Raw genomic sequence first — 15,528 nt, forward strand, 5'->3', positions numbered from 1 at the left:
ACCTTGATAAACTGAGGTTTGGCCAGTCGAACAGTGGCTACAAAGCACACCTGGTCATCAAATGCAGGTTGGAGTGATCGCTGTAACACCCCTGCAAGACCGTTCCTTGTCATGTTGGGAACTACAAAACAAAGAACAGAACAGAGTTCGCCATCAAACTCTTGTTTACGCTGTGAAGAAATAACTGTGCCACTTTGTTTTGATGCACATTTTCTGAAATACACAAGATTGTAATTCGAAAAAGCAAAAACATGGTTTTTGATTTTAATGGAAACTGACTTACCATTGTCAAGAGACTTGAAGTTACCAATGAATTTTACATATTCATAGACAGGAGGTTCCTTGGGGTCAATGGCCCCTCGCAGCATATGGCAGCAGAACTCCATGTGGTTCTTAGCTGGGGACAAAATATTTGAGCAAAAAACAATTTCAGTTTAAAATCATTAAGTTACATAGACAACATTTTTTTATTTCACTATTTAAAAGAGATCGTGGTATTTCAGTGAAATTTAAAAAAAATAACAACCCAACATTTTTTGACCTCTGAGTTGTTGTACTGCAAGTTACATGCATGTTGGCTATTTGAGTTTACTGGAGCTGATTCATTAAAAGATGGGAACTGGGAAAGATGCATAAATGGGTGAATGTGTCTAAAAGCCCTTTGAGTGGTCTGAAGACTACTCAAAGTACTAAATGAACCCTTTCCATTTGCAATTTACCATTCTGCTGTTTACAAGTACATTTTAAATTGAATAGTAGTTCCATTTACAAACAGAGACTGTATTATATTATCTAATTTTGGGTGATTATGCAGCTAATGTTTGAACGACAATACACGCTACTGACTTTTTAGGTAATCTGTGTTTAGGCTCTCTGTGTCAGTGGGATGTGTAGACAGGGCCTTGTACACATCAGAGTGCTCCCCAAGGGGCAGGAAGTTTAAAAGGTTCTGGTCCACCAAATCCATCTGGTGAATACAAACACAGAGAAACAAAAATCAGTAACACTTTCTCAATCTTCTTTCCCCACACACAGATCATTTCAATATGTTTACTTAAACTAATGCAGCCGAAGCCTTAGAGCAGTGACTGTCCAACAAACACTCACCATAAACTCCACTGGGAAATAGAGTTGCATGCCAGTATCATCATAATTAAGTTTGATAAATTTGCACAGAAGACCTAAGACTTAAATCTTTGTCAAAATCTATGGGATTTAAAAAAATCCTCAGTTTATCCATTGATCCTGTGTTGTTTGAAACCAGTGAATGGATGGCTGAATTTCTAACCCAATCTTTATTTCAAGGAACCATATTACATCTTGTGTCCGGAAGGGAAGTCAATGGCATGCTGAATTTGACCACTACGTGGAAGGGCTGTTTAATCTACTAAAGGGAAAAAAAAGAACAAACTACTTACTGGAAGATGTTCTAATAGTGAGGTGACACTCTCAGAGACGTAAAGGATGTTTCCATCAGTCATTATTGCTATAAAGAACCCATCCAGAGCCTGATAATCAAAGAAAAGAAAAAGGGAGCTCAGTTGTTGTTTAGAGCAAACGAAGTAAGATGTGAAAATCAATCAGGCCTTTGTTTAAAGTCATTCAGAATCTCTTTCGACTCCTAAAAAGAAATCTACTTCAAATCAATTCTTTGGGTTAAATTTTAAATAAACTTGTCATGAGACAGCTTCAGAGATAAAAAAATACCAAAATAATGCAGCAACAAACAAGACTATGGAACAAAATGTGACATTTCTGACCTCCAGCATGAGCTGGGTGAACTCTTCGTTGCTAAGAAAGGGAGGCTTCCAGTCCTGCCTGATTTCACTCGACTCCGACTGGGCTGCGATCTCTGACAGAAGAAAAAGAATCCAATTTTTATTTTTTCAAAGCAACCTAACAACTCACACAAAGCGCAGGGAAACAGGATGGGGTAGAAAAAACTGTACTGATGGTACAAAGCTCATAGTGTAAACAGCGCTATTAAACAGAACAGCAGATAACACTACTGGTGAAGAGGCAGCTGATAAACTGTCATGCATGGGAATGATAACAATTGGCATTGAGACAATAGTAATCCATAAGAAGCATTAAACTGTTTAAGCACAAAAACTTCCAAGAGTTCAACATAGGTTCATGTCTGAAAATTTAAGAGATGAAAGAAAGGCCAAACTGGCAATGCATATCAACAATATCCTAGCTAAATTTACTTCTATTCTCATCCTGGACAGACAGAAGTCAGGTACAGACAGCAGGCAGGGTTTACCTTTGTGTTTACAAAGGAAGTCAATGCTTTTCTGCAGGATGGTGGACTTGTCCATCTTCCTAGTGTTGCCAGGCAACATTGTGCCGAGTTCCTTGATGAGGACATTGAACTGGTCTCTCCGTTTCTTCTCGGACTTGTTACGGGACACGCTGCAATAAAAATGAGCCATAAACTAAAATAAATGTTTGAGTATTTACATTTTAACTACACAACAAAAGAAAACAACAACAAAAACAAGCTAAAAATAGCAGCAGTACCATTTGTGTCATGTGACCCAAGGAAAGCTTAAATAAAGACACTTTGACTGATGTGTATGGTACAAAATCAAACCAGATAAATACATTTTATCTTTTATCATCTCACTAGAGCAGCAATCCTCATCAGGCTCCCATTCTGCAGAAGTTTCTTACCGTTTTGCTTTGTCCTTTTCATCTTCTTCCATCAACCCATCAAAGATGCTACAATCATCCCTAAAGGAGGAGAGAAAAATATTTACACGCTGTCCAGGCTCATATTGTGTTTTCCTTTGAGTGCACGTTTATTGGTGGCTTGAAAGCAGACCGGTTTTGTTAATAATAGCTAATGACGGATGGCGGCTAATGAGAGGATTCCTACATGCCAGGAGCAGGTTTATTTTTGGGTCACACAAAAAGCAGAGTGAGACAGAGGGAGAGAGAGAGAGAGCGGGAGAGAGAGGGAGAGGAGGAATGTGTTTGCTTGCCAAGAAGGTTAGCAGTGCATTTGTGTAACAGGGCGTGATCTTGCCTACGCTACCAGTAATTTAGGTCAATACAAATACTTTCATTTGTATGAATGAATGACGTTTGAAAATAATAAACATAGTATGTTACTTTTTATATTTCATATCAATGGAGACAGGAAACCCCTATTTGTCTCAGATGTGTTTTATTGTGGCATGATATCTAATATTCAAAATATTTGCATTTATAATTGCTAATTTAACAACTATAAACCTCAATATTGAAACAAAAATGGTTTTATTTGATGCCTTTAATTATATGTTAGCCATGTATATGACTCTGTTGAAATTAGTTATCCCTGAATAATCTCCATTATATCATTTTTCTTAATATAATCACTGTAACTAACATTTTTATTGTGTAGTACTATTAGTGTTATTAGCATGTTTAAAATTGTAAAATAATTTCTGCATTTTTTTTTATTATCACTGATTTGACAACCGCTTTGATTCTTTCCAAAAGAAAAAACAATTTAGGTAATACAATCTATCAAACTATAAAGACCTGTTTGTTTCATTTACATCTCTGATCAATCAAATATTTAACAGATTATGTGTAAACATGTGCACAGCTTACCCTATGCTTGATGTCATGGTGGCTGCTGATCAGGGCTGTGGCTGCAGTGATTTGCTCTTTAGGCGTGAGGTAGGCATTTGGAAGACCACCTATGAGAGACAGAAAACCAAAACCGTGTTTAGTGGACCAAAGATTGACAAAATGCACAGACCATGCAATGTAATTTACATAACTAGGGCCCACTTTATACTATATCTGTTTGTTTTACATTTATTAAATTCTGAGTCATTCAAAACAAACTATGCAAACCAAATTGCATGATGCCTTACTCAGTTCATCATTGGGAGTTTGCTTTTACTGTACCAGTTTTGTTGTGGCATGCAATTGCATGCACAAAATCATACATAGTGGTCAGTAGATCATGAAAACAAGCCAAATTTTCTCATCATAATTTTCTTGACATTATATTTTCCATTAGAATGACATTAAATTACAGTTATACATTTGTGTTTGCTAATGCATTGCAAGCAATACATTTATTGTTTGAAATATGTCTTCCAGCCAGTGGGCAATTTTTCAATTTGAGGCAAAATTACACATACACAACTCCTAAATTAGAGCACTAGTGCAAAACAAATATTTTACACAAAATTCATAGCACTGGTATCAAAAAGAGATAGAAACATTTCCAAACATATGAATGACAACTCAGAATGTTTAATTACAGTGTAACTTGAAATTCTTTTTTTTTTTTTTGCAAAAAAAAGAAGGGTTGTGGGAATCAATCAAGTCACATAATGCTACATGTGTTTGTGTGTCCATAATGACTCCTACCCCAATGCAGCCAATGCACTCGGTCAGTCTTTTCAGGGGTTGGAGACAGGGTTTGGGGTCAAAGCTGACTCTGTGGTCACAACTGGTGTAGTGGTCATTGGGGTCATGAGAAGGAACCAGACCACAGGAAAGACATGGTGGTTTAAAAAAACCTAAGAAATAAATCAGAGCAGAAAATCGGGGTCATGTGAGGTCAACAGGTCAATTTAAAGGCACTACTAAGCAGTTAACCATCTGAACTAACAAAGGGATGTTAAGACAAATCACCCAATGCATGGCCCTATAGTCAAATAAACACCTTTATTAAGTATTCAGTCCTAGATTGCAGAATTAAAAAATGATAGCTGTGTTGTTGCAAGAGCCACCATCAAAGCAAATTGCAAAGCAGAATGGTACATGGATTCAAGCCGACATAAATCAGTACAGCAACAAAAACCTTGTATGAATCAATAATTATACTTACATTATTATTCTTTTGAAGTTTTATGGAGGAGTTAGACCCAGTTATGAAAAAAATAGAGGGGGAATCCAATTTATTTTCTGGAATGTCTCATTGCAGGCAGACAAAAGGTATTGGATCTTATTCTTCGAGGCACTGAGAAATCCTCACGTGTGAGCCACACCTTAACCTGCAACACAAATAAGGCAGACTCATTTCCAAGCATACAATTGAACTCTTGCTCACAATTCACAGTGCATGCAAAACGAAAGAGTCATCGAGGAATGTAAATGTGTTGGTTGCTGCAAGAAAAACGCAGGATGTTAGACTGCATCCAACTAACAAACTTGTAGTACTTGTTAAATCAATTAACTAATAGAAAACAATGATAGCTTTGTAGAGCTTAAGGTAGAGTATCAATATTATTTATTCACCTGACAACAAGTCCAAAAAAGAAGATATTCAAGTTAGGGATGTTCAATACCACTCAGACCAATACCAGTACGAGTTCACCCTCTTGAATACTCAGCGATACGGGGTACCAATACTACTAGTACTTCTGATACATGAAATTTCAATTAACAATGACAGGTCATTTTCAACAAAGACACCGCAGTCACTTTGCCATTAAGTCCAAAATAAAACACAAACAACTATCTGAGATTACGATTTTTTTTGGTTAAATCAACAAATTGACAAAACCACTATCAACTGTCAGAGTGTTAGTAATTTATTTAAATAAACTGAAGTGCAAAATAAAACAGTTTAACTGTTATCTCTCCCTGGTTCATTTATGTTGTCGAAAAAGGACTTAATAAACATTTGCCGTGGTATCAAATTGCAGCAATGCAGCACTCATTTCTGATAGTGAAAAGCGGTTTCAAAAGCCCTTCAAAACCTTATTTTCCACTCACAGAGATATGAAACATTAAAGCATACAACCATCATAGATAAGAAACTTCAGCTTATGCATGTTTTACAATTATTTTTCCTGTTTGATAACTGCAGGAAATAAAGTATGTAGTAGCTTTCCAAATTCAAATAAATTATCACCCAAGCTAAGTAACCTTCATTTCTTGACCGGAATACATATTTAAGTTTAATTAAATCATAACCATATTGATAATTTGGTCAATAAGTTTTATCTATGACTCTAAATAAACCCATGCAATGACCCCTAGGCCCAGGGTCCAGGTAATGTAATGGGAGTTACTCTTTAGTCTTACAAGAATCTTGTGACCTGGTTTTTCATTTTGAAATGCCAAGAAAAGACTCAATCCTAAAACATTAAATATGATAAGTAAAAAACTGTGCATCCTGAATAGAAAGTTGATGTTGATAAGGATAGGAATCACTGTGTGTGTGTGTGTGTGTGTGTGTGTGTGTGTGTGTGTGTGTGTGTGTGTGTGTGTGTGTGTGTGTAGACTAACAAGGTACAGTTTACTTCTTTCAAATTGTTAAGTAGATCCAATATCAAACATACAACAGGAACATCTGAATCCTAATTTGACCTTAAACACAGAACTCTACATTATTTATTTGGTCAAAATATATGGAACTGAGAAGGTCAAAGCGGGTATAGTAAAGAAAATATGAGGATATCGTTACCCATCTATATGGATGAGCCAACACTGAGATTTGGATATCCTAATAAACCACTCAATAGTGGTTTGTATTCGGGGAAGCACCGGCCTGACTGTAAGTCATGTATTCCTTACGGTCAGTATGTGAAGCCTCGTTTGACTGAGCTGCTTCCTTGGACTATTCAGCTAACTCCCAATGAATAAACACGGATATTAGCAATAACACCCAGTGGAGACCCACTATACAGTCGGACAAAACAACCATTACCTACCACATAAGAACATAAACATTTTAATGTGCCTTTTAGTGCCACAGGTGTTCGTTATACAACCACAAGAGAGCAACCCATTTAACGTTAGTTAGCTAGCTAGCATGCTAACTAAGCTTGCTAACGAACACCATCCGTCCAACTCAGGAGATTTCCCTCTCCCGCGACACCCACAAATGCAGAATGACACACTTTTGATGGGTTTACGCATTTCATCACCGTATAATGAAAAGGGGGAATATAAGTATCTATATCAAGGCAAGCTGGCGCCGAGCCTCAAGCTGTCACGCAACAACTGACATTGAAGACAAAATAATCTCTCAAATATTACCGTTGGTCCTCAAACACCGCGAGACAGTCGAGTCTAAACATCCGCACAGGGCGAAATCCTCGCAAATGCCGACAAAAACAATAATGTCGGTGGTGTCTAAAAATCCTAAAGCAGCGATGGTGGAAACATTTTCGCGGCAGATGTATGCACACACATATACACACGGTGCCCAGGCACACACATACACACAGGAGCAGGGAAACGCGCACACGCTCGCCCACTCGTACACACACACACACTGGCTGCTCTGAATGTGGGTCACTGGGCCTTGCTCTCCCTCAAGCGTGCGGAAACAGTCCCGAAGCCTCCTCTGCAGTCCAACCGCTTCCGCACGCTAAAACCGTTTACCGACTTCAACGGCTTTGCCATTGTACACAAAATATCTGTCGCTACCGTCAGATATGCATAAGTAAGACCTTACCTTTCGAAATAATCGACATCAGCCTCCGTGTTTTGCTTACTTGTGCGTTGCATCGACATCGAGGCGGTGGGGGCCGGGAGGACTCCGGGTTGGAGAGAAAAACAGGAGGCCTACTTCATATTACGACGTACAGTCATGCGCAATGGAGACGGTAGGGCGCACTATTTTGCAAGTACAGTAGCAACAGAAACGGGGGAACCGCTGAGTTGTCTTCAAAGAGGAAATGACTCCGCATGTTTAGTCTTTTTATCAGCCGGACTACTTCCTACTCATATTCTCATATAGTTTACCCCCCTATTATTTTTAATTAAAACAATATAACAATACAGAGTCCTGGCCTTTAATCACTGTGCACCTGGAGAAATGGATTGTCCACTTATTTGATCAGTTTACATAAAATGAAGATTGAAAATTCGAATCTAGGACTGAATTCGAATATGCTTTCAAGTCTGTAAATGGGACCTCTGCATCGCAATATAAATTATGGGAAAACAAAGTTTACTGTGCAGTGAATGCTCCGTGAATGTGACATTGGACGGTGGCCAGGACGGAGAAGAGCAGGGTTGGGAAGGGATGGCCCTGCCTGATGGCAAGGGTTTCCCCCTTTATCGACATCCAATCAGAAGCTCCACAATCCATGACGTGATACCTGTAGTGTGACGAGGTTCCCCTTAAATACATACAGTGGGGCATCTTAGATAAGAAAGCTTTTTATGTAGAATGGTGTGGAATTAGTGGTTCATTTTACATTTTATCCACACGACCTTTTAATTTTACTGACACATGGTTACTCATATTGACATTATATGAAATTAAAAACCAAGAGAAAGAGAAAAAAAACCTTCAAGTGCTTAAATAAAACGTAATTCCAAACTAGGTATACTGTACATGTACATCAAACATCAAAATAAATATAGCACAGAAATGACACAGAATGAATGTTATTTAAGGGGAGGTATAATCTGAAAATAGTCAGCAAAATAGACTGTTCATGTCCATTCCTTTTTATGAATGAAACAATCTAAGATAACAACATGTAGACTCAACAGACAAAGGACTTTAATCTCTCCATAACCGTCTTCGCTTACATTATAATCTGTCTATAACTTTGGTAGGCTATGTCACCAAATTATCTCAATTTGTCACATCCTGAAACCATAGCCACATCCTGTCGTGGAATTAACCATGACTCATAATTAAACCACTTCTGCTGTTGTAACAGAAAATATTCTGGGGCAGAGGTCTCCACCCTGTAAGACTCCCAGAGCTAACTGACTGTATAGCATATGACAATCGTCACCTGACATTTTTCTTACTATCTGAACACTCAGGAGAAAGAATAACAAAGTGATGCCTATAATCAAAATCAATCAATATCCATTCAGAACCAAATAAAAACAAATGTTTTCTGAAGTTGCTTTTCAGAAACATTAGTAGGTTAGACAGTCATCTGCCTTGACTGTGGTGGGGTTGACAATCCAAAATCAAGGTAAGTTAACAAACATAATATTGCTAACACTTAAAAGAAATGCTCCAGCAAGGAACTTCCTGAATCATGGTGCCCCATGTGGACAAAGTGGTATCTTTTATATATTAGATGATTTATCCTGTGCATGTGTAAGCACCAAAAAATCAATCTATAAAAAACATCCTGCTGTCTTATCATTGTAAAATGCACCCTCAGTGTGTTGAGTCTGGTTTGACACCTCCTCCCTCACAATTGTTACAGGCTGTTAATACTACAAAATAGATATTATCAATTGTGTTGCTGATGGCTTTGTTTTCTTTAGTTTGTCATTTATGAGGCATCACTTTAAATTTTCTTTTTAATTGATGACTAGTCAAAAACACCACACAGGGGCATCAAAATTGAAAATTGTATTTTAGTGTAATCAGTCAAGAACTGTCAACAGTTACCAGACAGCAGTACACACTTCCTTGCACTGTAACTCTGTGCTTTCAGTTTGACTTTGAATTCAAATATTACCCTAAAAAATTGCACATTTTCACACAGAAGAATCTATATTTTTTATGTATACTATTCTTTTTCTTATTTCATCAGGCACACATTGTTATTCCAACCTGCAAAGCTGCACATTAAACAGAAGTGTTTTCATTAACTCTTTTTTTTTTTTGCCCAATTTATAACAGAAGAGAGCTCATTAATTCTTTTCTCCTTCATGGACTCATTGTACCCCAGCACTATCTCAGCTTTTTGCTCCTTCCTTGCTGTGAACTCTATTTGCCCCCCTCCCTCCTCCTCTTCTCCTCTGTCATCATTTTTCCCTCCTGCCTTCCTTGGATTAATCATTATCCCCTTTAAAGGATTTTCTTCCACTTATTCTATCTATTTATTTATTTTTTGTCTTTTATCACCTTTCCTATCCTCAGCAGCTCATCCTGTGCTGCATTACAAATATATCTCAACAATATGCTATTTTTAAAAATCCATTATCTTTTCTTTTCTTGGATTTTGTTCTACTGCTTGCTCTCTTTTTTTTTTTTGTATTAAGTTTCCCCAATGTTCTTTCTCTGCATCAGCTTCTTCAGAAATGTACCATACTGTTTTTAAATTCATCACAGCCTTCATATTTTAGATGCTCCATACATTTGATTTTCCTTTTAAAGATAAGGCAGAAGCACAACCTCTACATCCTCTCACATCATGTGCACCTCTTCATCCAGACTCCTCCCATGTTGTCTTAAATCAGTTCAACAAACGTTCCACATTTATCACCTGCTAGTTTGTAAGCAGCTGTTTTTGAACATGAAACGCAAAATCAAATAAAATGAAATGACTAAAAAATTCCTAAAACACCTTATCCCACAAATTAAGATACAAACACATGGATGAGACATATAAAAAGGATAAAATGGTAAATCAGTGCTGTCATTGTTAGGAGCATTTTTAACAGATCAATAATAAGAAGCTACATCTAAAAACTGATTGCCAATAACATTTCTAAAACTCCAGAGAACTTCAAGTGTTATTTCAAATGTTTTAATGGTGCATTCTATATTGTTATTGTGGATTAATGCTATTGGTATTGAGCCTTTTGTGACATGCAGGGCAAAAAAATGATCTTGAGATGTCTGTTCTGGACCATTTATTTTCCATTTATTAGGGTCCGAGGCCTGAGCTGAGGACACCTTCTAGCAGAGCAAGAAGGTGTCCTTGGCCACAGGCCAAGGACACTATTGTTTTTCGTCCGTTTCTTTTTGGAATAATCATCTCTTCAATGTGCATGACAAATACTGGGGTTAAAGTCTATGATAAGTAAGTACAACAAACCTCATGTGTTATTCATGAGATTCAACACTTGTATATTTCCTTACCTCCCTACTTCCTGCCCATCTGCTCTGCTTTCCATCTCAGAGGCAAAGAGCCTTTCAAGAGAACACCCACAGAAACCATCAACAACAACAACCATAAAGCACTTAGCAGTGGAGCGACCTGTCTTTGTTTTCACAAACGTGACAAATCCAATCCACTAGAGCCATACTTTTTCCTGACAACAAATCAGATTAAAGCTCTGGCCTGCTTCTTCTGATGTGGTTTGATTATGGAAAACTCCTCCCACAATTTGAGACAATTCCCATGAACTCCAACTTATAAAACATGTGCATAAATGTCAAGTCATATATGTACTGCTTGTGTGTTCACCTACAAAACTGTCCTCCAGAGTCATGGTGACTAAAGAAGTATAGCACCATTTATGGACTTGTAAAATTCCTCCATTTAAGTGCTTCACCTCACTTGTACCTGTTCCCAGAGATTGAATTATTACAGGGTAATGGAAACCATGCAGAGTGCTGTGGGACATCCTTTTCCCACACAACAACCGTTTAATCACAGACAACAATTGGGCACTATGCCATGTTAGATATATCAACGTCTATATGTGAGTGAGTGGAGACAGAGAGACCACAGAGAGCAGGAAAGAAACATTATACAGGAAAAAATAAACAGAACAGCTAGAGTACTGTACATACAGTACTACTAAGTACTGTATGTGTCAGTGCTTTGGGTCAGACACTCTCAAGTAAATAAAGATCCAAGAGTAAGACCTATATGAGCAGGAAACCTGGACATCAGTTCAGTAATGGATCTTAATTGAAGCAATAAAAGGAAAAATGAAGAAGAGACTGGCCTTTAATTGCTCCCTTTCTCCCTTAAATCCCTAAGGTTGGTATGAAGGCAGTACTGTAATGAAAGATTAACACTGATCATCAAACCTGATTGTTGCAGTGTTCCTGTTTGTCTGTGTATGAGCTCATTCACACACAACCACATACCAGAGGAAACTCCAGCTCCCTCCCCACCACTGCCAGGTTTTGAGTCTTCTTTGCCCAACGCGCTTTATCTTTTTCTCAACTTTTTCTCCGTTGGAATATTCATCTTCCACCACCTCCCTGTTGTCTTCTGTGCCTCACTGTTTCTGTTTCGGGGGCTTTTTCCTACTCTCCTGTCTTTAATCTCCTGTGACTGCGTCTCCAGTGATGTCGTCTCTTCTGAGGGAGGAGATGCAGAGAGTTTTATTCCGACCTGCAAAACAGAGGCTGGTGGAGTTCATCGAGATTGAAGAGCCCTCGCACGGAAGACATTTCCTCTGTGTCTCAGGTAAACAGCTTAGTCTTTAATCAGGTATTCATTTACAACCACTGCAGTCTCTCCATAGATTTAATGGCGGTTTCAATCTTACAGGACTTTCTAGTCTAGCTGCTTTAAAGGGTCACATTGTATGATTTTGGTTGATTCGACTTTTTGAATGATAAAAATCTGAATGCTGAGCATCATCTATTATCTATTTTTATTTAATTTGAACATCTGTGAAAAGTTTTATAATTGTCCCTTTATGTGCAGTTGCCAAAGGGAAAGTGGTTCAGCTGAGTATAGTGCGATGTCAAATATCTCAGACGCCCCTCAAGTCTGGCTCCAAGAAGTCCCACACCAAACGCTCCTGCATACAGGAGTGCTACCGGAGGACAGAGATCTGGTCCCTACAAGATCTGACTCTTGTTGATGGGAGAGATGCTGATGTGGTGAGTCATCACTGTTATTTGATGTTTTAATCATTATTTTATGCATTATTTTACTAGATTTCAAAGGAATAATAACTGACACAGAATACGATAATTAAAGTACATTACTTTAAATAACTGAAATAAGATTGAATTCTATTTTTTTTTTCACCTTTACAGTCTCCTTTAAAACTTCAATATCTTTGTTCATGTTTATTTATTATTATTTATTTAATATATGACTATCTTACATGCATGGTCACCTAAATAATTCATTTCTATAAGGTTGAAATCTGTTTGACAAAAAACTGTGTCAATTCAATTTTGTCTTTTCTTGCACCCCTTACTTCTGTTCATTAGTCATCAATGCATCATGTGTCACATTTTATTACTAATTAATCTACGCTGCATTAGTTGCTGCTGTCATAGTTTTATGTTTTCAGCTCCCAGTTGCTCATCTGATGTATCTTACACTTACCATCTACCATTTTGCTGCTGTGTTCTTAACTACCTTTTATAATTGTTCCTGATAGTGTTGCTGTACAGTAGTTTTATCATTTTTTACTTCGTCCTGGTGTGAACTTGATATTTCTCTTAACAAACCACATCACTTTGTTCCATGAAAGTCCCCATTAATTGTTATGTAATGCAAAACATTTTCTATTACTGTCCAGTATGGTTCCTCATTTATTCTTTGTACACCCATTGTAAAACCTCTCACTTAAATTACTTCATCGACCCATATCATTTTATTTATTTATTTAAATGCATGCTTATTATTTTTTTGTTATTTTGTGGACATTCCCTTTGAGATCAATAAAGTGTCACCTTATTTATTCTACTTTGTCCTGTGTGTACATTAAAGTAAATCAATGATCAAGCTCTAATTTGAAAAAGAGCTAAAATTTTATTTTTTTCTGTGAATAATCAGTGTCTCCTCTGCATTTTGTCTCCAGGATGACCCGTGTTTCTTGCTGCACTTTAACAAGGTGCGTACAGTAACAGCCATCAGCTGCTCAGCCAAATATGCCTTTGTGCGAGCCCTGGTGGCTCTCTGTGACCAGCACTGTAAGGGGCCACTGAACCTGCGGAACTTTGACTGGGCCTACATAAAGCCCACCTCATTCTACTCAAACAGAGGAGACTGCGTCGTCCTAACACAGATATGCTTCTATGCATTCAATCTGGTGTGTCTGTCCATGTGTCCAGTGCCCCTGGATGCATAATGAAATGACACAGTAATAGAGTGTGTCAATAAAGACGTGAGGATGAAAAAGATAAAGGGAAAAGCAGAAAGAAAGAACAGGTAATCACATGAATAAAAATTGATGTAAGTCAGATACGTGAAGTGAACGCAGGCATTTGGTGTTGTATTAGAAAAAAAACTTTCGACAATGAGTTATTTGTCATTCCATTTTTTTGCATTCATATTCTGCTTAATCTGTATTCAATACACTCAATGTTGTTAATTCTCTTCTCTTTGTGTGATCCTTTGATGACTGAAAGTACTCTTTTTGTGGGCTATTGTTAAAATGTTGACATTAAATGGGAAATAAAAGCTACAAATTGCTTGCCATTTTCTTACCTTTATTAAAAATGAATCATGTTGTGGTGTTTTATTTCTTTTTAAATTAAGATTGTTTTAAAGTAAGACATTTTTCAAGGAGATGGTCAGCTAAAATGTATTATTGCCTGACCAAAAAGAAAAAAAGCAACTTCATGCTCCTTTTAATATTCAAATTAAGTTAATAAGAACTTAGCTAAACTGAATTTGGCTCTTGAGGTATTTGTGCTGGAGCTTGCTGTGGTTTTATAGTGATTTGCATGAGCTGAAACTTCAGGACTTTAATATTGAGTGGATTTGGGTAAATTAGGACAGTTTGTAATTCTACCTTGTGATCATATTCTTGACAAGAACTACGAAACAAAACCCTAAATATAATACATTTATGAATTTCACAGTGTTTACTTTATTTATAGAAATAAATTAGTTGTTTTTAATCATTTTTAAAAAGTGTAGCCTAAGCTATAAATGTAGATGACACAAAGTTATTATTTTGTGACATGTTTGGTAAAGTTTGGTTACAGCAGGTAAGGTATACTAGGACACATGTTATTACTGTGGACGTTGAATCATACAATAGTGCAAAACAACAACAACAAAAGTGATAAGCGGAGTGTTTCTTGCCCTGTCTTTATCACACAACATGTACTTGTCATCAGCTTTTATCATTTTTTCTGTTCAACTTGTAAGTGTTCTCTTCAAATTTTCTCTTTCTTTTGAATTTGCTCTAAATAAGGTATAAAAAGAGGTTGAACCACAGATAAGAATAAAGTCATAAAGAAGCATAAAGGCAAGCACATGCACTAGCTCCAACATTTGGTTGATATTATTTTGCCACCACAGGTTTCTTAGATGAAAGGCCCTGTGAACACAACTGACCTTATTTTAGTTACATTAACATGTAAATATTACTGTGTCTCAAATTACCAAACCACCTGGACCAAGAAGAAACCCTCGTTCATAAAATATAAACACACCTTGGTTTTTTGACACCTAATCATTATTCATATGTGTATATTATTTATGTCATTTCACTTACTTCCTAATTTTTAAAAATCAACTAGTTAGGTGCTGGCCTTATCCTCCAATTCAAGTTACCCCAGTATTTGTGCACAGTGTGACACAGCAATGTGTCTGTATTAACTGCTTTTTATTTTGCCTTTAGTAGCAGAAACATTGGGCTGCTCCTTTAAACTGTCTCAATTTACCAATGTCCTAATTTACCTGAATCCACCCCTATTTTAAGACTGAACCTTAAAAAAAGTCCACAAAAACTTCCGTACTCAGACAACTTCCTCCCATCATTACAATACTTGCTGTAATAATCAGCTAAATATCTTACCATAAACGGATCTTTTCTGGGTTGTTTTTCTGAATGCAGTAGTATTTCACATGTAATCTTATTTTATTTTTTTACCGAGAGATGGCGCCAGAATATCGCTGAACTTTCAGTATCCTTTACTGTTGCCTGACAACAATAAAAAGGCATACAGACAATTAAAAAAATGAAGTGGTGTTTTTC

At 37.1% G+C, this 15,528-nt stretch overlaps 2 protein-coding genes across 6 annotated transcripts in view; one reads left to right on the forward strand and one right to left on the reverse strand.

The window, feature by feature from the left end:
* clockb (clock circadian regulator b) overlaps window positions 1-7,565 on the reverse strand; it is a 15,956-nt gene extending 8,391 nt beyond the window's left edge. For 4 of the 5 annotated variants that reach the window (XM_074663532.1, XM_074663515.1, XM_074663551.1 and 1 more), the window contains exons 1-11: window positions 7,421-7,565; window positions 4,841-5,006; window positions 4,378-4,529; window positions 3,604-3,692; window positions 2,677-2,736; window positions 2,267-2,415; window positions 1,761-1,852; window positions 1,419-1,508; window positions 847-967; window positions 284-397; window positions 3-121 (exon numbers count right to left, since the gene is read on the reverse strand). In XM_074663532.1, coding sequence (XP_074519633.1) covers window positions 3-121; window positions 284-397; window positions 847-967; window positions 1,419-1,508; window positions 1,761-1,852; window positions 2,267-2,415; window positions 2,677-2,736; window positions 3,604-3,620 — 762 coding nt within the window. In that variant the 5' untranslated portion in view covers window positions 3,621-3,692; window positions 4,378-4,529; window positions 4,841-5,006; window positions 7,421-7,565. Of the gene's footprint in view, window positions 1-2; window positions 122-283; window positions 398-846; window positions 968-1,418; window positions 1,509-1,760; window positions 1,853-2,266; window positions 2,416-2,676; window positions 2,737-3,603; window positions 3,693-4,377; window positions 4,530-4,840; window positions 5,007-6,999; window positions 7,289-7,420 lie in introns of those variants that run through there. The other variant, XM_074663525.1, reaches the window with a different exon arrangement.
* exoc1l (exocyst complex component 1 like) lies at window positions 7,443-13,974 on the forward strand. The gene is made up of 4 exons (XM_074663563.1): window positions 7,443-7,571; window positions 11,919-12,041; window positions 12,285-12,463; window positions 13,399-13,974. The coding sequence occupies exons 1-4, from the start codon at window positions 7,556-7,558 to the stop codon at window positions 13,666-13,668; spliced, it is 588 nt and encodes a 195-aa protein (XP_074519664.1). The 5' UTR covers window positions 7,443-7,555; the 3' UTR covers window positions 13,669-13,974.
* The last annotated feature ends 1,554 nt before the right edge of the window (window positions 13,975-15,528 follow it).

This window comes from Halichoeres trimaculatus, unplaced genomic scaffold, assembly GCF_033239565.1.
Source record: "Halichoeres trimaculatus isolate MK-OKI-2021-1 unplaced genomic scaffold, fHalTri1.1 fHalTri1_scaffold_2, whole genome shotgun sequence".
NCBI lineage: Eukaryota > Metazoa > Chordata > Actinopteri > Labriformes > Labridae > Halichoeres > Halichoeres trimaculatus.

Bases quoted from the DNA above. Each gene is read 5' to 3' on its own strand.
- exoc1l (XM_074663563.1), top strand. The intron at 12,042-12,284 runs GTAAACAGCTTA...CTTTATGTGCAG, and splicing joins ACATTTCCTCTGTGTCTCAG to TTGCCAAAGGGAAAGTGGTT. The intron at 12,464-13,398 runs GTGAGTCATCAC...TTTTGTCTCCAG, and splicing joins ATGGGAGAGATGCTGATGTG to GATGACCCGTGTTTCTTGCT.